The sequence below is a fragment of the Lemur catta genome, chromosome 7 (assembly GCF_020740605.2).
Source record: "Lemur catta isolate mLemCat1 chromosome 7, mLemCat1.pri, whole genome shotgun sequence".
Taxonomy (NCBI): Eukaryota; Metazoa; Chordata; class Mammalia; order Primates; family Lemuridae; genus Lemur; species Lemur catta.
The window spans coordinates 14113388-14139281 of record NC_059134.1 but is presented as its reverse complement, the minus strand read 5'-3'; the positions used below and the strand labels follow the sequence as shown (position 1 = coordinate 14139281).

General features: G+C 46.7%; 1 protein-coding gene and 1 non-coding gene across 5 annotated transcripts in view; both read left to right on the top strand.

The window, feature by feature from the left end:
- The first annotated feature begins 1874 nt into the window (after positions 1–1874).
- NTM (neurotrimin) overlaps positions 1875–25894 on the top strand; it is an 883941-nt gene continuing 859921 nt past the window's right edge. For 2 of the 4 annotated variants that reach the window (XM_045555655.1, XM_045555654.1), the window contains exon 1: positions 2009–2281. In XM_045555655.1, the coding sequence (XP_045411611.1) occupies positions 2200–2281 (82 nt within the window). In that variant the 5' untranslated portion in view covers positions 2009–2199. Of the gene's footprint in view, positions 2282–25894 lie in introns of all 4 variants that reach the window. The other 2 variants (XM_045555656.1, XM_045555658.1) reach the window with 2 other exon arrangements.
- LOC123643151 lies at positions 15517–15643 on the top strand. The gene has a single exon (XR_006736707.1). It is a non-coding gene; the product is annotated as a U6atac minor spliceosomal RNA (small nuclear RNA).

Genomic DNA, 25894 nt, shown 5'->3' with positions numbered 1-25894 from the left:
AACACTGGGTATTATGCCTGGTGTATAGCAAATGATTAATAAGTATCCACTATGATGATTAATTTCTTATTGTTATTGCACACATGGGAGCCTAATAAGGTGTGGTAATTGCGAGGATCTGTAGTTTAGGGTGAAGACATTTACAAATGTTAGTGTCGCTGCCTCTCCGGGTTGAGACCTAAGACTTGTCAATGACCCATGGTCTTTATGGTCATTCTGGAGAGAAGTGAAATGCAGGGAAGGAAGCTACCCTTCCTTCTGTAATGCACCGTTATCACCTGCCGTCACAGTTGTTCTAAAGCATTTAATTACACGTGTCACTATGCTGAGCGCTGCACAAAAGGGCTCGTCTGTAGATAAAATTCTTGTCTATTGGGAGCTCACAATATCAAGGACATTTTGATAGACATATGAATTAGAACTTAATGGCAGAAAAAGTCCACCAGTTAACATAAAACACCTTTAACATTGAAAGGGGCCATAGAAATTATTCCAGTTCTGCAATTTTACAGACAAGAGGCTAAAGTTCACAGAGGGAAAACGACTTACCCGTGGCCCCTCGGTTTGTGAGCAGCTGAGACTAGGATCTGGGTGTCCGGGGCCCCTTCCTCTCCGGGGCACCGTGCCCCACAGCTCCAGGGGGGACTGTCCCCATTCCCATACTGCACAAGGTGAACTGCACCTTTTAGGCGGCAGTGCTGTCTTCATTTCACCTCTGTGCCCATAAATATACACAGACGATGAGTATGTTTGTTCCATGCAGTTTGAGAGCATATACATTAAAATTTGGGGGACTTACAAGAAAGTATAAAAATTAGCCATGGAATTAATTCTAGAACAATATTTTTTAAATACGTGTTAAGGGATAGTAGGGGTATGAATGTGACAGACTGAATGTGACAGACTGTGGCAGAATCAGCTAGGGAAGGATCTGTGAGGGGCTACGTTTTCTAGAATTTTTATTCACATTCTATAACTTGCTTCTCAGAAGAGGGAGCCAAAAATTAGAACCCACTTCCCAGGCCTTAGAATTAGGTTCCTTAAGAAGTCATTGTATCCATTCGATTATTTCTACCTGGTTTTTATTCTTACCTATCACCAAGGAGCTGAATGTCCACAACATCTGAGGACATCTTATAACTGCACACGAAGTTGACACGCAGACAGTCCCTCAGCATGGCTAACTTAAATCTGTCTTGCTGTAGTTCAAACCACAGACATCTATATTATGCTTTTTAGTGAATCCAGATTGACTAAGGCATGTGGAATGAATTCATATCTTGTTCTCTTTTAGAGAAGGTTCTGCATATTCAGACTGCAGACTTTCTTCTCAAATCCCAAATACTTTATCCTTTTTCATGGTATCATATACACACAGATGACTTTAGGAAATCAACTTTTAAAAAATGAATGAAAAATAGGAGTAATGTAGATATTCTGAAATAGGAGTGACAGGAGAAGACAATAGAAAGTTATTTACTATTTTCAAGGCAACTAAGCGGAAAGGTTGATGAGAGAGACAGAAAAAAACCTGTCATTGAATGATATTGCCATCGGAGAGGAAAATAGGTACCAGCAAATGAAATTTGACTCATCTTTGCAAGTTTCACTGAGCATGAAAAAGTCCCTTTAAAATTTCCCGTAAGCCATGGCCGGCTGTGGGATTTTTCCAGTGCAAAGGGAATCTGAGTTCAGGAGGCCAAGGAACGCCAGGGGGAAAGGGATTTTCTGGTGCTTGGGGCTCAGAGACTGTCAGTTTAAAAAATGAAAGTAATATAGAAGGGGCAAAGTGGCATTTATCATTCTCTCTCTCCAGGCTCCTGTCTCTTTAATCAGCTAGCCTGATTTGCCCAGTAAATGATTCCTGAGAGTGTGTGTGTGTGTGTGTGTGTGTGTGTGTGTGCTTGCGCGCGTGTGTTGCAGCTCTGTCAATCCTTGGATTAGAACCAATGATTGCAGCTTGTAGGAGGGCTGTCCAGGGCCAGATTGTACAATGTGTCTCAGTGCCAGAGTATGAGTGGAGATAATTACGGAGAAGTCATACTCTCTCACACCCTCGGCTTTCTCGTGTCCTTCAGCAAAACAGTGGATTTAAATCTCCTTGCGTGAGCTTGAGAGCCACACAATCTACCGGGAAAGAAAGAAAGAAAGACAAAAACCGAATCTGACAAAAAAGAAGAAAAAGAAGAAAAAAAAATCATGAAAACCCTCCAAGCAAAAATGCACAATTCTGTCTCCTGGGCAGTCTTCACGGGGCTGGCTGCTCTGTGTCTCTTCCAAGGTAAGAGCTGCTGTTGCTTCGCCTGCGGTGACCAGGAACCGTGCACGGTGCTTTATGTGATTCGCAGCCTCCTGAGCCGGCTCTGCTGCGCGGCTCGCAGGTGGAGGAGACAGCGTTCAGACAGAATGGCTGGGATTCATTCTTCCGGCCAGGCTGTGAGAATATTGATTTGATTCTGGCTGCTGCCGGAATGTGGGGATGTATATGCATAAGTAAAACGTGTTGGTGTTCCTTTTAGGTCTGTGGTTACGTGCTGGGCTCCCCGGCTTCATGCACATTCTTACACATACACACCACAGAGCACACATGTGAGCCGGGGAAATTACGGCTTCGGAGGGCAGCGGGGTTGTTAATGTGTTGCTTATGCGACTGGGAAGAAATTACAAGAGGAAACTTTAAATATCGGCCGGTGAACTTGCAACGCTCTAAAAGGAGCAAACGGGGGAAATGCAGGCTGGAAACAGTCAGGTGGCTCCTGTAAGGTTCTGGTCAGCTATCCAGCTCCAAGGGACGAATCGATTTGCAGCAGTGGTGGGCCACTGTGTTAGTTTTGAATGTGTTTGGGGGCGTGTTTGTGGCAGGGGTGGGCTGGGGGTTGTGGATAAAGGGTAGGGGAGATGAGGCTCTGAAATTCCAAAAAGCTTTTCTTGCTTGAAGGGAGGGAGGCAAGAAGAGGGGAGTGGAATGCTAATTTTTTATTTATCAGCTGAGCCCCAGCCCTGGGGCTGCAGTTCAGTGCGCTTTGATGTTCCCTGTGCGTTCAGAACCTGCCTCCACCTCCGTCGTTTGCTGCACTGTGCAACCCCACGCCCTGTCCTGGCTCTCACGTTTGCTCCGGCAGCAGAGTTATCCGCTAGCCTGCTCGTTCCCACCACCCTGTCTTTCGGGGCATCTAGTTTGCGTCTTTCATATTAAAGATGCCTGAACTCCTAGGATTGAGACAGGCTGAGAAACTTTCCCTGGGTGGTCCAGCAGGGCTCGCCAGGAGGAGCCCTCCCAAGGGATGTGAGGCTCAGCCCTCTGCTGTTGTATTCCCAGAGGAAAAGTTCGATCTGAGAGAGTGAAGAAGGATGGGGAGTCCCACCCACCTCCCCCTCTTCTCCCTCTGCAGTACGGAGTTCTCGTGGTCTTCACGGAGTCGCGAGCTCAGGTCCTGCTGACCCCTCTCTGAGATTAGGTGATGGGGACTGCTGCTGTCCCTGTGGCATAGGTTGCAACGACTGTGGTGCAGATGCACATAAGGTGGACAGAGGGGCCAGGCTGGAAGGAATAAACTGTGTGCACCCTTGGCTGGGGCTCAGGGAGGAAGGCAAGGATGGGTGGGAGGGGTCCGTGTTGGATGACAGGGAAATCCAGGGGGGTGGATCTTGCAGGGATATCCATGAGGTCACCGGCAGCACCCATTCCCAGGAGGCACGGCCCCGGGATTCCTCTCCTCTCCCCTGGGGCACTGGTGGGTGTTAAGAGTGAAGGGAGTCAACTTGGAGGCATCCTTGATTGACTCCTCTTATGTAACATGAAGCAGCATCAGCGTGTGTGCGTGCATGTGTGTGTGCCTGTGTGTGCTTGTGCACCCTGCTTGTTCTGGTGTACGGGGACTGGTGCACTGAGAACAGAGCCCTACCACACTGGCCGTGGGGAAACTGAGTTCAGGCCCAGGCACCTTCAGGGCAACAGCTTCTACCGTGCTGACAACAGAAATGAAAACTAACTAGGCAAGGGGTGGAGCGAGGGGCAGGGGAGAGAGAGGGAGGGTCCTAAGCCCTCAATAATTTCCATCTGTCCTGAGATTTGTGTCTTTTCCATCTATAACATCGAACTGGAGACAATGACCAAACTTCCACCATCAACAGCCTCACTGGCTGCCTGCCAGGACCCCCAGGGCCATTCTGAATTTACATATAAATTAGCATACGTGAGTTTTTTTTTTCATCAGAATAAATGCAGGGAAGCATAATATTTGCTCATACTTTGAATCATCCCTGAATAGATGAGTAGAAAGTGGTAGTGCAAATTTCTTCAGGGTGAAATCTGATTTTGTGGTCTTATTTTTATCTTGGGGTAGGGGTGGTGGTGATGAGAATATCTCAGCCCCCCTCACATTCTACCAAATCCTGAATTTTCTAAGAAGAGTGATGGCCTTATTTGTACTACCCACCTCCACTCAGCCCTGAATAGGCTTCAGTGTGTCATGATAGAATGAGGCTGCCCAATTTTAAAGCAGAATGACCCCCAAAGACCCTCATACCTCATGCCAGTCGAACACAGCAAAGGTGATGTCTGTTTTCTCTTCCGGGGAGGACAGCTGGAGTCTGCCAGCTATCTCTTATCAAACTTGCAGAATTACTGAGGCAGCCCAGGTCTTGCCTGCAATAATCCACCCCTATTGCATTGACCCGGTGGGACTAGTTAGAATGCAGTGCACATTCCAAGGCAATTTTTTCTTCTCCTCTGTTTTTGTTTTAAGCTGGCTCTTCCTAGAGCTGCTACTTCCTGTATTTCCTGCCTCTTGAAAAGGTGTCTGGTGCTAGTGGCAGGTTGTGGACCCCTCCCTGACCTATTCCTCCCCCCAAGCCAACCAGCAGCCGTGATCCAGCTTAGAGAGGGTGCAGTTTCCGAGGGAATCAGCACTGATTAGTGATGCTGGAGGGAGGGGGATTAGCTCCCAGGAGCTCTGGCCCTCAGATACACCGGGGTTGATTAACTAGAGGCTCCTCTTTCCCTTCCCGGGAGTAGGTGCCAGGGACGGGATTAGGCGCTGCCCTTTTCAGCACCCCCACCGCCCACCTTCTGCCACTGAGAGGCTCTGAGAGGAACGGCTGGTTTTGCTGCAGCTTTTCTCTTTCTAGAAACTCGACCATTTCACCTTCGAAGGATTATTGTTCCTTTTAACACCTTCCGATGAGCTTGGCTAGGTTCCTCTCTTACCTTTCTAATTTTTTCTCATCTCCTCACATCCCACATCAACATATCTGCTTGCTTGAGACACGGACGTGGCAAAGCAGAAGGAAAAGGAGAAGGAGATTGAGCTAAGTTCACACTCCTCTGTGCTCAGCGCCCGGGACGTGGGCACCGTTCAGCTGGGCAGACCGGCCAAGTTCCTGCCAAGCCCCGGTAAACATGCGGTGCCAGCAGCAGCCTGAGCTGGGCAGCGCTGCTGAGATGTGAGGGAGGCGGACGAGACCACAACGACGTTTACTGGCAAAGTAGAAAAATCAGTCTGGGTAACAGGCCTGGGCCTGATGCAGGCACCGTAGGCACCTGGAAGCGTGTAGTGAAAGCAGGGGCAGAGGGACTTCACAAAGGGGAACGTGCTTGCCACGCACGGAGCTGCCAACTCAACAGTGACGGTCCTCTGAGCATTCGCTGCAGGGGCTGGAGAGTCCCAGCTCTGACCTTGCCGCATGAAGGCCTTTCTTAGAATTGCAGCAAACCTGGTCCTGGTACTGACTCTTCCTTTTTGAGTTCCTTTAAAGCCATGTAGAAGCCTAAGAACCTACATCTCGCCATCTGAGATGTGTAGCCCCTGACTTCTGTTCTTTCTCAGTAAGCTTCTCCCATAGCACAGCTATCAATTAAGGGTCCCAAACAGTGTCTTTAAGTGTCTGTCTTGGTTCCCTGCTTGAGGTGCTCCAGCCTAGATTGCCTCCTGTCAACTCCCTGGGTTCCTACTCTGCTTGCACGTGAGCCTGGCAGTGCTGGCCACAGTTAATCCTTTTGGATGAAGTGAGCCCTCTCAATACCCCAAGAAGTGGCAGAATTTCTGAATCATGTGGGTAGGCCACGTGATTGTGGCATGTGCAAGAAACACATGGTGGAGAGACTTGCGTTGCTGTCACTGTCCACTCACGGGGGAAGCACACTTTGGATGGAATGAACAGGTCTGGGATTTGGCTCTTTTCCAAGTGTTTTGGTTTGGCGCTCACGCCTGCTTCTGCCCACCAACTAGTGTGCTAAAGATGCAAAATAAAATAAAATAAAACACGTTGCTTTCTATCCAGCCTCAACAGAGGTCCTACAGACACTTAAGACACCTGATGTGCGTGGCCTTCAGGTTTCAAGCTAATTCTAGGGGCCTGAGCACGGCTCAGTGGAGAACACGTACATGTGAGCTCAAATTTCCCTGTGTTTTCTGTAGGGAAAAATCTTTCCCTCTGTGCGCCTGTCTCCCCACCTGCCTGCCAGGCCGGGGAGTGACTCCCCTGGGTGTTGTAAGGACTCATTAATGCTTGTAACACTCCAAACATGTGGTGCTAAGTGGAACTCCATGCTGAGACTGGTTGTATTTATGCAGTTGACTTCCTTTCTGCTCTATTGTCTTTTTACATGTTTACTTTATGCCTATAGTCATTTGAAATTCAATAAAACAAATTAAACATAAAAAATGAAGCCTGCAAACATAAGGAAGTCGACGGCATACAGGTTGGATAGGGTTGGAGGGGGCTACCCCAGCGGTCCTCCCTGTGTCTCCTCTGCCCTGGTGGAGGATGCTTCATTCTGCTGCGGAGGGGCCCTGAGATGGGCAGAGGGGCTCTGGAAGGCACTTGCAGGGAGCAGGGAGTGTGCTCCCACCCATTTGTAAAAGGAGGCTCCTGCCTGGGAGAGCAATGCTGGAAGTGAGTGGTAGAGAGGGAGCCTTGGGAAGGGTGGGAGCCGGAGGTAGATGTTTCAGGAAAAAATGGCTTTAATCTGGACTGGCAAGGTGGGAAAAGAGAGCTCCAGCCTCTGCCTTGCCCATGATTGTGGTCAGTAACCTCTGACAGCTTTATATTTCCTTTCACGTATGTATGTACGTATGCACGCACTCTCCTGAATTAAGTCTGTTCTTGCTATCACTGATTAAATATAAAGAGATACAAGGCTGCACCCACTTTTCCTCTCATTCTCTCTCCCTCCTTCTCTCCCTCCCTCATTCTGCTTCTCTCTCCCTCTTCTCTGTTCTCCACTTTCTTTTTCTCTTTCCCTTTTTGTTTCTTCCTTTCCTTTTCCCTTCTCCTCTATGGGAAAAGTAATTGATCAGTTGACAGATCTAGGTCAAGCTCACAGGGGCTGTTCCGCACATGCAGGCTTGCCCAGGAGGAGGAGGGGAGTCTGTCTTCCCAGTTCACAAGGAGCCCGGCGACACAGTGACATGGTGGAATAGGGGAGGGTCCCAACAGACCCTGGTGAGCGTAGCCTCTCCAGGGAGCACCTGCGGGGTCCTATTGATTACAGAGTCTTCTGCTGTTTCATGTCCCTGACACTCTAATTTCCCATACCCAATTTATCTTTGCCTCTTCCCCGCTTTTTTTCTCAGCTTCCAGACTCTGCTTCTTTCTGTTTTTCTTCTTCCTCTTTCTACTTGCCCCTCCTTTTCTCTTCTCCTTTCTTCCTCCTTTCAAAATCATGACAGGAGATCACAGGATCTCTCCTACTTAAGTCATATTAGAGAAATGGCCTTTTGTTTATTTGCGAGAGGAAAACAGAAACCCCGCCGGAAGAACTCTGTAAGTCATTTGCAAACTGCAAAACAAACCAACAAAGATTCCCATTTTCAGTGCTGAGAAGAGAGTATTTCAAGAGAGACTATCAAGCTAAGAAATCAAATATTGGAAAACACATTCTTCAGCTCTGTTACTACAGACATCTTAGGTTACTAAATTTAATTTTTTTTTTTTTTTTTTTTTTTAGCTTCTGTAAGAGTATTGCCCTTCGTGGTAATAAAGACTGATCAAAAGGCCGCTGTTTAGGCTTTACTTGCTCATTCAAATTCACTCTCTGGGTGCTTCCTTTGCTCATTTGGAATTGTCACCAAACTCTGACCCCAATACAAAATCTATCTAGTTGTTTATTTTTCCATTGATCCAATGACCAGCATGTGTTTGTTGAGTGCTTCCTACATTCCATGCATTGTTTTAGGTGCTGGGATTACAACAGCGACTACAAACTGTAGGATAAGACCAAAGATCTAGTGCAATCTCCCAGATTGTCTTGGTTTGTCATCCTTTGTAATAAACTTAAAGCACCAACAGGAGGACCAGAAGCAAGAGTAACGACTCCATAGCACAGCCTCCGGTCTTCTGTGCAAATCATGCTGAGAGGACAAGAAAGTCAGTAGCCTGCAATCCTTGTTTTGAGCCAGGGAGCCCCAGGGGAGGATGCACACATCCTGGCTCTGTGTTACAATAAATCAGAAGTGCTCCTTTGTGATTCTGTACTACCCCTTGCCAGGAAGGAACTCATGGACCTCTGATGTGCCTTCAGATATATGCAGGATGGGGAAAGCTGGTGTGCGTTAATTGGCCTTGTGACCACTGTCTTGTGTCATTCGAGCTATTGGTTGATTCTTAACACCACTGCCACCCGTCTGGCCTAGCCACTTCCTTTATGCCCTGCCTCCTGCACAGAACTAGAGGGCCGAGAAGATAAAGGAAGAACACTTTAGATAAGACCAGGGAAGAATTTGCCTGAGATAGCTATTCTGTATGAGGTAAATGCTGTTCATTCGACCTCTATGAGGGATTTATATCTTAGGGTAGATCTAAGATAACCTCCCTTTGGGGAACCCCTTTTATTTGCTACCTACTCATATCGCACCCTGATTTAGGGTTTGTGAAGTAATGCAAATGCACTGTTAGCCACAGGAATTTATTTGCTCTCCTCTGGCACCACACAGCGTTTGGGGCATCACGTTGTGCAGTTGTTCTTCTGTACACCCACCTTCCTTTAATCCATCGACTTGTGCTTTCAGCTATCTGTGCCCAGAAAAAACAAAGCTTCTCTTACGCTCACGTTGTGTACTATGGCCGCACCCAGATGCTTTAGCAGGTCTCCTGCCCTCTGCATTTCCCTCATGGTGGTGGAATTATTCTTAGTTCTTCTCATGTGCGAGAACAGGTAATTACCTTCCTCATGGACACAGGACTTTTCCAAGTTCAGCCGCCTAGAGCAATTATACGTCTCATGACCTGATCTCACCTGTCAGAAAGGCCCTCAGGGGTAGCTGCAATCTGCATTTATTTGCAATACTCCTGCTCTCTAAGCCAGCGGTTTGCAAACTTGCCACACCATAGAATTGCCCGGGAGCTTTACAAAAACACCAATTTCTGGACCCTATCACAGACCAATTAAATCAGAATCTCTTTGGATGGAGCCCTACACTGCTAATTTTAAGAGCTCGCCAAGAGGGCCTAATCTGCAACCAGATTGAAAACTATACTTCTCAAACCATCTGAAAACATTCTATGACCTTGGGTAAAACACATCCTCTAAAGGGGCCTCAGTTTTCTTACTCTAAAATAAAGCAGTTGGACTAAAAGATTTTCATGTTTCATTCCAAGTTCAACATTTGGCAATTCTGCAAATAGTCTTTTTGAGTATAGTTATTGATAGGTAGTGATGCTAAAAGAAAATACTCAGAACCAGCCTCTGCCTACAGGAAACTAAGAATATAAACAGTGTCACAGCCAGATGAACAGAGTCAGAAGGTGCAAGTGGTGTGTGTGCACATGAGCACTACATACTATATCATATATACAATATGAGGTGCCCGTACATGCATTCATTTATTTATCTATAGGGCATCCTTGGAATGGAAGGAAAAGATTAACCAGTCATAGTGTTTCAGGTAGGGGGAATAAGGAACAATAATGACTCTTAATTGATCCATCCTCAAGCCTTCCTACAAGAGAAATTCAGGTGACATTTGACTGAGGGTCAAGAAGGAATGGGTTTGAGCTGGCTTGCAGAGTGCTCAGCGATGGTGAGCCTTAGCAGAAGCTCCCACCCTTAGGTGTGAGAATTGCATATTTCTCTTCTACCTGTCCTCCCTCTCCCTCCCCCAGAATCAGCAATCCAGCAGCGCTGCTTTCATTGCTCTCCTTCTCATGGTCAATAAGGACTCACACTCACAACCTCCATGGCAATTTTGCTTTGTGCGTTAGGCAGAAGTGATGCTGGCTCTAGCAGCCCAGCCAGGGCGGCTCCCGCAGCGGGTGCAGGAAGTGGATACTTGTTTGTCTTACAGTGGAGGCAGCAGATCCGAGAGGCACGTGTGGAGCAGAGCTGCCACACAACTGCGTGCCAAGTCCAGTCACTGGGTAACCCACACACCCACCTGGCTCCCCAGCGTTCACACTGCTGTGTCAGACAGCCCGCCACTCACATCAGCTCAGGCTCAGGGGAACCTTCGAGATGCTTCATTTCAATCCCTCTCTTCGAGCTCTGACACCTCAACAGCACAGCTGCATATGTCCCCAGCCTCTGTCTCCAGTAAGGGGGGGCTCACATCTCTCCAGACAGTCTGTGACCTCTGACTGGAAGATGGGAAGAAGAGGAAGGGGAAGAGGTGGAAGAAGGAGGAGTGTCTCCCTTCTTGCAGGGCCAGATTGTCTAGGTCCACACCCTGCCTCTGCCACTTCCTACTTCGAGAGCTGTGGCAATTGAGTCCACCTCTGTGTGATTAAGTTTCCTCTTCAACAAAATAGAGATGCTCATAGGACTTACCTTGTAAAGCTGTTTTAAGAATTAAATCAGTTAATGCGGATAAAGTGTTTGGGTACTGCCTGGCACATAGTAAGCTCTCAATAAATATTGTCCAGTAGTGTTATGATTGCTGCCAATTCTACCTCCTGTGGCACAGGTCCAATTTTTCAGCAACATGACAGTTTTTCAAATAGTTAGAACCATGATTCTCTCCCTTTCTCTCCCAAATCTCCTCTTCACTAGATTAAATATTCCAAGATTTTCCTCCTATGTTCTGTGTGACCCTCCATAGAAAGGGCATTGATTGCTCTTCTCTAAACTTATTCTGGTTACTTCATATTCAACTTAAAGCCGTCTTCTCCCTGTGCATTCTGAGTAGCCCATCATGTTACAGGATCTGGCCTCTCCTGCTCCCAAATCTGAGTGACAATCTCAGGGGCTGGCCTCAGGGTGCTGCTGTGTCTCAGTCTCTGTACTCCCTGATCCTCGGACCCTTTGGGTGTTTCTGCCACTCCCTGCTCAGAGCACAAGAGCCCGCTGTTCCTTCTGCTTATGCCTGGGCTGGCGGCACCCTGCCCGGGTCTGCCTCGAAAATGCTTTCTGTAATTCAAGGCAAAATTCGAGGCTCAGCGCCCCTCTGAAGCCCCTGGCTACTTCCTTTCCGCATCTTCTGTTGCCTTTGGTCTGACTTTTGTTCTTCACATCCACAGCACGTCAGGTGGGACCTGTCTCCATGTCTTCTCCCCTCACCAGGCTGTGGGCTCCGGGAGGGCAGGGACTGCCTCACTTATCTCTATGTTCTCAGGACACTCAGCACAGTCTCGGGGACAAATGGAACAGTCCTTGTTCATGGATGGAAGGAAGAGAGAGGGAGGAGGGAGTGGAAGGCAGGAAGGCCTGAGATCCCGTATTGCTCCGCTGACTTACAGTGAGGTATTGTTAATATTGATAATTCAACCCTTCCCTATCCCAGGCCTGTGTCTTTTCCCCATGTACTCAAGAGCCTGACCTCAGAATGTGGCCTTTCTAAAGTCAGCTTGTTAGAGATTCGACTCATATCTTCTGACAAAAATTTTTTTTCATCCTAAATCTGTTATCCCACATACTAGTAATGCCTCCCAGCTAGAATCAGTAATAAACCATATGTTACAGGCACCTAGGTAGCAGTACTCACATAGCTCAGTATTTCAGGGTAAACTTACCCAAGAGCAGAATAGTCCCTGCAGTGGAGAATTGATCGGATTGGTGGGGCAAGGGGGAAGAACCTACATTCCCCATCTGGGGAGGCGGGCACTGGAGGGAGCAATGGGAACAAGGAAGGACGAATCTAAGAAAAGAGGACAGTGGCCAGACAGATTTGGTTACTTAGAGAAGATGAAGCAGTTGAGTGTTTCTTATCTGTTTCTCCAAATCTACTCTCTTTCTCCTTCTTCCACAAAGGAGGCCACAGGGGCAGCTGACTCTCCTCCGGAACAGTCAAGAGCAAACTTGGCCCAGACGTGGAAAAGATTAATTGACAGCTTTTCTCTTAATGCAGTTGGTGATGCAGGGACATCCACAGTCAGATAAACCATTTTGCTAATTCTTAAAACAAATATGAATTAATTAATTGTTTTATATTTCTCCTTCCTTTTCCTTGACAGCTTCTTAATAGAAGGCTCTAAATGCCTTATCGTTATTTTTTTCCTGACTTTTTCACACTGTTAAAGCCTTGTCCGAGGACAAAATATTTTAATCATCGAATCCAAAAGCATTTTTCCAGACTTCCAGAGCTGTGAGAATTTCACATGCCCCATCTCTCTCACAAGGTAATAACCCCACCTGGGTGATGTTCACTCATCCCTGCTGCACAATTCCAGAGAGTTCCAGTGACCAGACACTCACTCCTGAGCTGTGGTCTCACTCTGGCTGCCCGTCAGGATCACCTCTGGACATTGTCGTAAGCGATGCCCAGGTCTGACTCAGAAATCCTCCTTGAATAGGTTGGAGTAGGACAAAGTCGTCTCTGTTTTGAAAGAACAACAGACAATTCTATTGTGCAGATATAGCTAAGAATAACTGAGGTCAACACTCTTTTCCTAGTTGATAAACTCTGTGAGAGAAGACGTCCCTGTTCCGGCAGGCACGCTTGCTGCCTCCTCAGTATCTATGCTATCCTGTCTCCTTACAAACTGGACTTGTCATGGTGGCAATGGGCCACATGTAACACCTCCCCCCAGCATCTGGGTGTGGCCCCACAGTGCAGTCAGGCCCCTAGGCTGCAAGCTCAGGACTGCCTGGTGGGGGGCTAAGGATTGTACTCTGATGGCTTGGGCTTTTTGGTTCTTATCACTTTTCCTTCTTAACTGGGAGCCTGGGATCTTTCCTGGAAGTCCAGGAGCCAATGTGAAGACAGAAGGACCAAGAACACACATCAGGGATGGCAGAGAAGGAAGCTTTTGGATCAAACCATATGGACTTGCTGTTTTGGTAAATCGAAAACAGCTGAGTACAGGCAATTTCGTATGACTCAATCTAACAGAAGGAGCTCAGGTTCAAGATGACACAGCAGTTGTACTAGCTCTGGAATACATATTTCTACACTTATTTTCCCGTGTATAAAAACATTTCATTTAACTAGGTTTCTCTTACTTGCAGCTGAATACAATTCTAATGAATCTATGTGGAACAAAAATGTGCTTCTCCCTAACTTCTGCCTTTTAGTGCTAGGATACAAGTAACAGTGGGTGAGCCACTTTCTAAGAGATGAGTATCATGGACCTGCTCATCTTACCTTGACGTTCTTAGTTCCTTCCTGTGGTCACCCTACAGCACAGTTTCTAGAGCACTAATCATCTGACCACTATCTTCTGAGCATGCCCAGTTTGATAATGGTCAACTTCACAGGTATTACCAGGGCAGACTCTTCCAGAAGTAATCTGATTGGCAAACTGGGGAGTAGACTATTACCTAGTGAATTCCGGACTTTATAGTTATATAGGTTCACTCAATTATTGTGTTAGTTTCTTTGTGTTTGTTTTTTTTTTTTTGTACATACCACACCATTGGTTCATGTTGAGGTTGTACATGTTCCTCTCACAAAATAATCTATTGCACAACACCTCTCTAATCCTCGTTTGCAGTTAATTCTCCTTAAATGTTCCTTTTAAGTGTTTGAAATTTTATTGCAGCTCATGTCCACTATTTAAGTCCATTGAGATTATTTTTGGATCCTGATGAGCTGTCTTTATAAGCTTTGTGTGAACTCTAAATGGTGTAGACATGTCATCTCCACATCATTAAAATTAATGATACAAAAGCAACATAATAAATCTGAAGGTATGACCAAGTGCTCACTTACATTTATATTTCATCCACTCCAGAACTATTTATTCAGACCCTACTGTGTACTAGGCATACACAACAAGGCAGGCATAGTTCTTACATAGTGAAATAGACAATTAGATTTAATGTGGTAAATACTGGAATAAAAAGCATGTTGGGTTTGCTATGGCAGCATTTGGAAGATTTTTCAGCTCAGAAAAGTTTTCTGGAAGGAAAATATGTTAAAGAGATAAAGGTGAGTAGATTTAACTAGGTAAGAGAAGAGATGAGTGTTATAGAGGAAACTACATATGCAACAATCTACAGGCACAACAGCATGGTAGGAATTCAGGATTCTGAACTCAAATCTGGCTAGATTGAGTGTGTTTGTATGAGGGGAGGAGGGACATGGGTAGAAAGACAAGAGATCTAAGTAGAGAGGCAGGCAGAGGTCTCACCTGGAATGGTTCTTATTGAGGATTTTATGCTGAGGGAAGAAGATTCATTGAAGGGTTGTAGGCCAAACAGTGACATGATCACATTTGCAGTTTTGGTAGTTAAGCACTATAATTTGGGTTAGCTGAAAATGTGAAAATGTCACTCTAGCTACAATATGGGAAATAAGTTGCAATGGGGCAAGACTAGAGGGAAGGGAGCCTCCTAGAAGATGCTGCAACCAATTAGGTATGAGGCCATCAGGGTGGGAGCTGCAGAGGTGGAGAGACATGGAGTTATGTGAGAGTTGGGGTTAAGAGGGTTAGGACTTGGAGGTGGAGACGGAAGAGGATTATGAGTGATAAAGAGAAGTATAAGAGGCCTTCTGGTTTCTGAGTGAATGGCTCAGAGGTGGGTTTTAGGGAGATGGTAATGAACACAATTTGAGTCACTATAGGTCAACCAGGAGCTCTCCAATAAACTCTGGAGAAATATCTGAGCTTGAACAAAGATAGTCCTCAACACAGACACAGTTAATTACCCATGGAGAGAGTGCAGAGTATGTAAAATGAGGGCATATCACTGTGCTTAAAAGTTGGGAGAAGAAGGGACATGGGCAAACAGAGTATCAAGGAGCAATCAAAACATACAGGGACAATCGGGACAGCATGATGTCACTGAGGTCAAAGGATGTCAGTTTGGGGAAAGTAGGAATATTAGCAGTGTCAAATGCTTCTTTAGCGTTAGGATCAAGGGAGAGTATATTTAGTCACAAGAAAATCTTCTGTCCTCCTAGGGAGAACAGTCTTATGGGGTGGAGCCATAGGGTGGGAGATAGAAGTGGAATGAGGAAGTGGAGTTAGAAAACGTGCATAATTATTTCAAAAGGTCTTTAGTTACACTGACACATCTAGATGTAAGCCAGTGTGGGAAACTCACCATCCACTCTGGGTGACCACATGCCCAGACAAATTCAGGGGCCTATCACCACGCAAACGGGGAGGATGGAGATTAAGAGGTAGGTTTCTCTCAGTGTGTTGGATGAAAAGAAGGAAGGTTAGTATGCCCTTTGATAAGGATGGAAGAGGCTCTCGGATGCACAGGGCACACATGTGGTTAAGGCATTGCCACCTACTTTGTGGCATCTAACTGTGGTTTTTCAACATTACCAGTCATTATGGAAACACAAATAAAAACCACAACAAGGTACCACTTAACACCCATTGTGATGTCTATTATAAAAAAAAAAAAGAGAAAAGGAAGTATTGGAGAGGATGTGGAGAAAATAAAACCCTACACATTGCTGGTGGGGATGTAATGTGATAAAACCACCATGGAAACTGTTTGGTGGTTCCTCAAAAAGCTAAACATAGAATTACCATATGACCCAGCAAGTCTACTCCTGGATTTATTTCTCTAAGAATGGAAAGCAGGACACAAACAGGTTTTTACACATCAATGGTCACGGCAGCATTATTCACAATAGTTGAGGTAGGGGCCACCCAAGTGTCCATCGATGATAAATAAATAGATAAACAAAATGTGGCATATAAGTATAATGGATATTATTCAGCCTTAAAAAGGAAGGAAATTCTGATACATGCTGCAACATGGATGAATCTGGAACACATTATACTATGTGAAATAAACCAGACACAAAAGGACAAATACTTTATGATTTTATTTACTCGAAGTATCTGGAATAGGCAAATTCATAGAGAGGTTATCAGAGGCTGGCAGGGTGGAGAACAAGGAGTTAGTTACTGGGCATAGAGTTTCTATTTGGGATGAGAAAGTTCTGGAAATGGATGGTGGTGATAGTTACACAATCTCCTAAACGTACTCATGCCACTGAATTGTACTCTTAAAATGGTATATTTTATGTTATGTTAATAAAGAAAAATGAAAAGAAAAAAGATAATTAGCTGTCCTTGGCGCAGGATGGATGTAGATAAATTTTTAAGCTTGGTGGCAGGAAGTTAAAGGAGTTTGCATTTGATAGCTTTTATTTTCCCTGAGCATAATGTGGGGAAAATGGTGTGTGTCTGCACACATGCATGTCCAGGTTGACATGTATGTGTCCCTATACCTGCAATCTGGTTTTTCAACAAAGCAAAAAAGAGCTGAACTAGTTTCTTGTGCAATGGGGGAAAGAGCTGATGAGCCGAAGGACTCCATGAGACATCGATCACTCTTTCCTCGTACCGTTCTCTTTTCTCTGGGTTTTAAAATGTAACATGATCCACCCCTACCTTCTTTCTCCATCTTTTTTCTGGTTCTGATCCTGCCATTTAGAACCATCTCCCAAACATGCCTACTCCGTTGTTGCACTGAGTCTTTGAGGAATTACAAAGATATATTCTTACCTTTACAGTTTACAGAGAATATCCACATCAAATATTAATATATTTATTGATTTCCATAGCAACACAATACCCTAGTCTCATCCCCATCTTATCATTAACTCTTACTTTAGGAATTGACTTTTCCCCTAAGCCTTTATTTTCCTCATCTGTAAAATGGAGCATTTAAATGTCTGTAGAATGTAGTTTTCATGGTTAACTGAATCATGTTGGTGGAAATATCTGTCACTCAATACATACTGGAAAATTAGAAGCCAGAGTTTTCCAAGGCTTGTTGATAGGGCAGCTGTTAGTGACTGGGCCTCCCTGCCACAGTCATCTATGGCCCCTCTTCACCCTGCCACGTGGCCCCACGGAACACTGAGCACCGAAGCCCTTCCACAGCCCAGCGCCTTTGCAATGCTGCAGGATGGGCATAGTGGAGTACAGTGGAACGTCCTTGTTTTAATGATCAGGGTGATGGAATAATAAGGCCAGGAAAAGAGTGTGAAAGGCTGAAAAAGGAGAACAATGCCAGCAGAATAGGGTGGCTGTGGTTAGCAACAATGTATCGGATATTTGTATATTTCAAAATAGCTAGAAGAAAGGACTTGATATGCCCTGCACAGGTAGAAATGAGAAATTCTCGAGGTGCGGAATACCCCAACTACTCTGACAATGGCCCTCCATGCATCAGAAAGTTCGGGACTGCACTCAATAATCTGTGTTTCAAGAAGTCCTTCAGGGCCGGGCACGGTGGTTTGGTTCACGTCTGTAATCCTAGCATTTTGGGAGGCCAGGCAGGAGGATCATTTGAGGCCAGGAGTTTGAGACCAGCCTGAGCAACATTGCAAGACCCTGTCTCTACAAAAAATAGAAAAATCAGCTGGGTGTGGTGGCGCAGGCCTGCAGTCTCAGCTACTCAGGAGGCTGAGGCAGGAGGATGGCTGGAACCCAGGAGTTCAGTGGGCTATGAACCCAGAGGTTGCAGTGAGCTATGATCACTCCTCTCTGGCTCAGGCAACAGAGTGAGACCCTGTCTAAAAAGAAAAAAAAAAAAAGCCCTTTAGGTGATTCATCCTAAAGTTTGAGAACCACTGACTTAAAGGAGTTGTGCAGTGCACGTGGAGGGAGCTCTTGCTGGCAGGGACACTGCAGGGCTGGGCTCCAAGGGGCCTGAGCGAGCAGAGATCATGGCCCTGCCTCGTGGAAGGGGTCTCTGTTTCACTGAAATATACGCCCTTTAGAAAGACCCGCCAACCCCCTAGACAGAGGGAGCTTGGTTCCATGTAAGCCACGTAAATATGTACACACGTGTACTTACGGATATGAGTAAATACATATTCCTTTTGCTAGGGTTGCCAAATTTAGCAAATAAAAATCCAGAACATCGGATAAATTTAAATTCCAGGTAAACAAATGATTTTTTATTATGTGTAGCACATACTAACAATAAGAAATTTTGTTATTTTTCTGAAATTCAAATTTAATTTGGCATCTTTTTTTGTGTGTTTTCAATCAGGCACTCTACCTTTTGGCCATAAGTATTAGGAACATAAAGGAAATAGCCTGATCAGAATCAGTATCTAAAAGGTAGAAGTGAGCGTTAATAGCCTAGTTACTTACATTTTATAGGGATGTGTGTGATTTGGAGGGAAGAGAAAGAATGCTGCTGTTTCTGGCTCATTGGATTATTTGTTAAACCATATTTGGAGGGGGGATAGGTGGGGGTGGGGGAGGCAGAAAGAGAGAGAGAGAGAATGAATATAGGGAGGAAGAAGTAAGATCATGGTTGAAAGTAAGCCCACATGCCAGAAAAGTCTTCTGTTCAGTTAAAATAACTGAGCATCTATTATGGGCTGGGCCCTGAATCCACATCCCCCTCCAGGAAAGTCAGCAGCAGCCTTTCTGGAGATTGCACTCTCTTCCCTGGGGCCCTGGCTCCTGGGCAGGTTTCCTGGGGCCTGTCCCTTACCTGTCCCAGGTGACAGGATGCCACCCACCTCAGAGGGTGGGACCATGGTGCTGTGGCTGGGGAATGAATGACAAGCTTCCTAACAAGATGCAGCTGAGGGAGCAGCTTGCTGACAGAACAATTTGCTGGTGCCCAGAATATCCGCCCAGCCCCGGCAAAGCGGCAGCCCGGGCGTCAGGAGAAATTTCAAGATTTATCATTTGCCCTGATGTCAGGTTTCCTGCAAGCCAGCCTACTTCCCTGTGCGCTTTTGCAGACCTGCAGGCGAGGTGGGTGATCTGCCCTGGGCCCTCCAAAACCCCCCTAGCGATAACATGTAAAGCTATCCCCATTCCCTGCCCCCAATCTGCTTATGTTCATGTAAATGACTGGAAAAGCGGTTTTCGGCTTATTTCCACAGCTTAGGGCTTCGCGAGAAGCTTATTATTGAAAAATCAGAAACTGAAAGCAACTTCTTAGACAATGAATTAGCAGCTCAGTGACTGTGTGTGCGATGCTGAGTGTGCTGTAACTGGCTGCATTACAAATCGGAACTCCCCTGGGATTCAGTAATCAAACACGTGGCAACAGGTTGTCTGTTTCAACAGAGATGAGTAATCAAAGGAGATTTGCAGTTAATCCAAATATAACAGAGAAGCATCCAAGGGAAGCCCAGGAAAAGGAGAGACTCCACGAAAGGTGAGGGCCAGGGCAGACCAGTGCCTCTGACCTGGAGTTCCAGGTGGGAATGAGAGGGCTTGGGGGAGGGAACAAAGTTGATCCATTTGAGCCCTGGAGGAATCAATTGCATATAGGGAGGGGAAACCGAGGCATGGCTACACATTGAAGAAAACTAGAAAATTAACTTCAGCATTTGCCTCTTCCGCTTAACCAGTGATGTAAAATTTAGGAGGGAATTAACTAGCATTCAGTGATTTCCTTCAAAATTCTGAGTCCTATCCTGGAATGAGGTTAGGGCTAGGGAAGGACTTCTTCCACCTGTCCATCTGGGAGGTACTAGGAAGTAAAGAGTGACACAGGCCTGGGAGACAGCAGTGCATCAGCATTTCCGAGAGACAGTTCAGTTTGCACATGCTTCTCTGTGGTTCTCCAAGTGTGGCCCCTGGCCAGCAGCACCAGCATCCCCTGGCACGTGTCAGCAATGTACATTCTTGCACCCCACCCCAGCCCTACTGACCCGAACCTGAAGGTGAGGCCCAGCAGTCTCAGCCTCTGTGTGTGAAGAAGCCGTCCAGGTGGCTCTGATGCACAATCCAGTTTGAGAACCGCCGGCTGGTCTGACTGCCTGGACATCGCAGGCCCCGGGCGAGGCTGGCTGGGAGTTTACAGGCGGGCTCGTGTGTGAGCACCAAGGCCAGTTCCAGTCGAGGTCCTGGACCAGATTCTGTGCTAGCCCTCCACACTGATCTTCCTCACTGCACGGGGCTGTGGGAAAAGACATTTAACATTTATGACACGGGTACTAGTACCGTGTGCCAGCCACTGGTAAATGTTTCATGTGTGATATTTTATTTAATCCTTTCGGCAACCTTGTGAGGTAGATGTTGTAGATATTGTTTTACTGCTGAGAAAATTTTGGCTGAGGAAGGTCGACTTGCCCAGGTCTGGGTGTTCCCTGAGCCTAGACTCTTGCATGATCCCACACGGCCCCTCTGCACATGGGCTTCTGTCCCCCGATGCTTTGGGGACCACCTACGCAGAGCCACTGCCAACCTCTCCTGCCAGCCGGGCCCCTCCCCGCCCCACTCCTTGCCTCATGTTAATTTCCCACCTGAGTACTGAGTACTTTATAAATAGCAAATCTAAAATGAATTTTCTACCAGCGATCATTAGCTCCCTTGACATCCATTAAACATTCTCACAAGCAGAGCAAAGTGACAAAAGGGATTGATTTTTACAGTGTGCTTCATAGAGGAAAAGAAAGAAAGGTGTTGACAAGTCCCTTTTTTTTTTTTCTGTCCTGATATCATGAGGAATTTGAAATCAGTCAAATGACTTTCACCTGAAAAAAAGAAGGCTAAGATTGGGGGCGGGAGGAGAGGGCGGGAGCCGGAAGCAGCTTCCCGGGCACCCACCTCAGCTCATTTCTGCACCCGCGACAGGTAAACATAAAGTCGGTTACCCAGTGCGGGGCAGCAAGATGAATATGTCAGATTCAATGCTTCCAAATGCACAGGGCCCAGCCGGAAGGAGCGGGGGAGGGGAGGGAGGGCGGTATGAGGGGAAAATAACCAACCTGCTGCTGGAACTACTGGAAGAACAAATGTGTTGATGCAATAGTTGAAGTCAGAGCGGGCTGGCGTATGAGGCACTGTAGCTGAAAATTTAACTTTGATTTCAATTTTCATATTTGTCAGCAATAATTAGATTCAAGAAATGTTTTGGCACTGTTCTAAAATACTAATAAGTAGAGGCCTTTGTAGTGTGGTTAATGGAGTCTTTTTTCCTAGTGGTCTAGGAAAATTCCATTAAAGCAAAAAGTCATACTATATTACAGCGCTTCAGCATACATTGGCTCTGCTGTCGCAGCGATATCAGCCTGGGGACCGGAGCCCTCTGTGTAACCGCCGGGCCCCTGGCTGGGAAGGGGGTTGGGCTTTGTACGCCCGAGCTGTCCATCATTTCTGACCTGCACAGACCTCCCTGGCTCATCGGTGGGGGTGGAGGAAGGGAGGAAGCAAATTCAATCAAGCCGCGCCTTTGGAAGATGGGTTTTTATAAGCAGCACCTTCGGGAGCAGGTAGAAGAGAGGGCAGGAGGAGCTGGTTGTCTTCTGCCTGGGAAGGGGAAATCCGTCCTCTGCCCTGGCCAGGCTGGACATGTGTTACCTCTTCCTTTAATAAAGAAGCTCCACCCAGCGGCAGAACCTACCTGTCCTCCTCTCAGGCCCCATCCTGCTCTGCAAGTCTGGAAAGCTGAGTTCTCTTGAGATCGGAATTTGATTAAGAGGCCCAAGGTCTATTATTCTGGAGCAACTTTTCCCTGGGGAGCTTGCACCGCTCTCTGATACTCCAGGGAACTCCCTGAGCCAGCATGGGGTGGATTGGGGTTCACCTTTTTTAACAAAGAGGTAAATGAAGGCATGCATATGGTTAAATGCATCGTATCCATGCTCCAGCGAGTTGATGTGGATGGTGGAGGCCTGGAGCATCCCCCCGCCTTCTACTCTACTTTCAGCACCACTCCCCCTGCAGTCGGGAGCCAATTATCATGTGCTAGGGCTATTCTCATGGGCCGGGATCTCTCTCTGGAACACCCTTTCCCAGGCAGACTATTGCTACAGAGACATCCACCTGTTAGCTGATCTCCTGGAATCCAGTGACCTCAAGGACTGTGCCATGACACTCTTAATTTTCCTTCCCCAAATTCTAAAGAGAAGCCCTGAAGTGTCAGGTTAGTCCATGCCAAAAGCAAAAAGGAAAGCCAATGTGCCTGTGTCATTTCCCTCACCTCCCCACACATGGTCTCCTTCCTGGCACACTGTGCTTTGCTTGGCATAATGGTAGAGTGACTTGGAATTTACTAACCCTAAACCATAGAGAAGTGAAGGAGAAATGGGTAGATGGGGGTGGGGAAGGTCCAGGATTACACCTGGGCCTGGATAAAACACGACTCGGCCAAAGGTAAATCATGTCCCTTCTACTAGTGCAGGGTGACTTCCCTTCTCCCCTCCCCTATCCCTCCTGGGGTCCTGCTTTCCTGGGCCTGGGCCCCCTGTGCTACTCCTCCCTCAACCCCAGAGGGAACAGGGAGCAGGGCCAGTGCTTCTCCCCAGCAGCACCAAGACCGTCCTTTGGCCCAGGCAGCTGTCCCTGCCCGTCCTTCCTCCCTTCTTCCCACCAATCGCTGTTTGGCTGCGGCTTCACTTTTCCCCAGTGGCATGTGCCAGATCTTATCCCTGCGCAGCACTTGAGGATGAAAGAAGGAAAGGGATATTAAATCCACCAGTGATACGCGTGGCAATTGGGAGAGGCTTTTGTTGTGTCATTTCCTACCTCCTTCAGCCTATTAAGCAAACAAAAGTGCTTGTGGAATGAGAAATGTAAATGGCCAACGCAAGCCGATTAATCCTAGATGTACAATTCCATTAATAAGGCCGCTTTTTAATAGGCGGCTCTGGCAGCAACAGCAGGCAGGCCAGGAATTGATGTATTCTCTGTAATTGTATTGCAACTAATAGGATATGAAGAAAATTGTACTGGAGAAGCAGGTCTTTCAACACGATTTTCCAATCAGCAGAAATAATGACTTGCAGTGGAAAGCCTTGAAAAGGAACGGCACGCAAAAAATACAGCATCGTCCGGGAGTGTCCATTATTCCCAACCCTGGATTCTTTCATCCCTTCTCCCCAACCTGTCTCATTTCTCTCCCTACCACACTCTCGGTCTTTCTCTCTTGTCTGCCATGGGTCACTGCCAAGGCCTGGCGGAGTCTGGTCACCTGTGGAGGGCCTCCCGGGGACAGCTGCCCATCCCTGGACCAGCCTTTCACCTGGCATGCAGCCCCCTAAGTGGCTGAGACCGCTTGGCCCACCTGTTGGGAAGCCAAGGGAGAAGCAGAGAGGCAGGGTGTGCAATGAAGAGAAAACAGGAAGGGACTCAGCCTTGGCCCCTCGACTAGCTGATTGAGTGACTTTGGATCAGTCCCTTCACCTTCCTGGGTTCTCATCTGCCAGCCCTGAACTGCAGAGAATCTGAGGGCATTTCCAAGAGCAAGCTAGGAGAAAAGCCGCATGGTATCACTGCAGGGCCGATGGCAGCTGTCTAGGAAGGAGAACCTCTGCACAAAGGGGTGTGTTCCTTACCTGAATGTCCAGCTACTGAGAGGCCCTGCAGAACCCAGCTTTCTCAGCATTCACCTCAGCTTCTGGAATGAGGCCTGCATGCATTCTTAGTCATGGGTAAGTTTGTCCATTCCCTCCTTCATTCCACAAATATTAATGTTTGCAGGGTGCCAATGGTGCACTAGCTGCCGTTCTAGGGTCTGGGGGTGAAGCAGTGAATAAAACAGACCAAAATAAAAAAAATCAATCCTTGCTCTCATGGTGCTTATAGTCTAGTAAGTCTGCAAAGCTTTGGTGAACTCTTACAGCTACTGTGTTAGACACTGGCCCTTTCTCCGAGGCCATCCCAGATTGGGAACCAAAAGCCCCTCTGCTTTTGTTTACTTTGCCCAGGTGGCAGCAGGAGCAGCGAGTCCCTCCTCATGGCCCCCGCCAGCACCCCTCACTCCACCCACCACCCTCCTGGTCACTGGGTGTCTCTCTGGCCCTTTTGTGTGGGGACTCTGACCCTTCCTTGGTCACAGGCTGGAGAGTAAATATAAAAGAAAAGGCAAAGCGCATTTCAGTTGAAATCCCCAAGGAAACTGATGTGATTGCTGAACAGAAATGGTTCCAATAAGGGCAGAGAGGAATATTGCTTTTATAGCTTTGGGGACATAAAACATTTAGAAAATGTGATTGACTGGCAGGGTCTAATTTATCATTTATCTCATTCCCTCTGTGTGGCGTCTCTGTCTTGCTCCCTGCAACACACAGGCAGACACTCACACGCAAACTTTTTCCCCCTTTTTGCTTTCCTTTCTTCTCTCTCAGAGACTTGGATTTATCATCATTCTGTTAAGCAGGAGAACTCCTGTGGCTATTTATAATTAATGCTCAGAAACCTGCCAATCCATTTAATGACACTAGCAGGTCATGGCCCCCTTATAGCTCTCCATTAATCATCATTAGAACAGCTCTGAGTTTTTACATTCTTTTTAAATGTTAATTCACCTCTGTAATGCTCCTTTTACTTAAACTGTAGAGGGAGAAGTGGCTGGTGCCTCCCCGCTGCCCGCCCGGGAATGGCACGGTGGAGTTGGTAAAGTCTGCTTGATTTCCTCCGTCTTTTTCTCCTCCGCCCCCATCCCCACTACCAGATGTCAACACATTTGTTCTTTGATTGCCTATATTTATCTTTTAAAAATGCCCACTGCCTTCAATCTCTGAGCAGATAAACACATTCTGATATCTCTGGAATCCCAGGGCTCAAGCAGCAACCTGCAAGAAGTTCCCGATGCACTCACTAAGCCCAGTGTCCCAACATGCTCTGCAGCTCCTACAGGGGACCCCGCACGAGCCATCTATGTGAGTTTCCAACACTTAGGAACATGCTCCGGAGGAGCAGGTATAAAGGGGTCATGTAAAGAATTCTCTCTCTTCCTGTCAAGAGAGCGGGCCACTTGCTTCATTTTTACCACTGATGGGCTGTGGGGCATTGGACAAAATATCCAACCTCCTTCCTCATCTACGAAATAGGATCCAAATCTGTCTTGCCCAAATAAAAGAGTTAAATCTATAAAGATTTACTAGACTTTTAAAACCAATCTTGGTGCAAGGCATTGGCGTTAGCATCATTTCGTGCCTTTCTCTGCCCTGTTCCTGTGTGGGTCCAGACCCCCAACTAGAGCAGTGGCCGGCAGCCTCAGGCCCGCGAACGCGATGCCCTCAAACCTCCAGGTCCACTGCATGTATTCCACATTTCACAAGTCAGAAAAGTATATTTTGAATCATCAAAAACTATGTGGTGAAAAAATATTAAGTTGGGAATGGCAGACATAAATTTGAACACGGATGTTGTTTTTTAACTGTGCAACTGTGAGTAGCTCACTTCATCTCTCTGAGCCTTATTCCTCTCACTTTTGGACTCCATACTTGTAAGGCCCCTTAGTCTAGTAAATCCTGTGGTTTGACTGCTTGCCTGGGAGTCTCCCAAGGGGCCATGGCAGTGACTCAGGACTAACTAGGGAAAAAAGGGTCCCTCTGACCATCTGAGCTTTTTTAAATTTTCCTTGTCTTGTCAAGTGACATGCCCTAGAGTTTAGGGCTCTAGCAAAAGCAAACACAAATAGATGGGGAATGTAGAAAATATATATTTAATTCATTTTGACTCACTGATTTTTCTTGGTGCCACAAAAGTTTGTGTTAGACATTCGGAACCACATACTTGAATCTATTTTCCAGGCTGCCTCAAATCCACATGTTAATCTGAGAGGACCCCTCAGGGCCTAGTAGGTACCAGGCATCTCACTTGTTATATCATTTAATCTTTT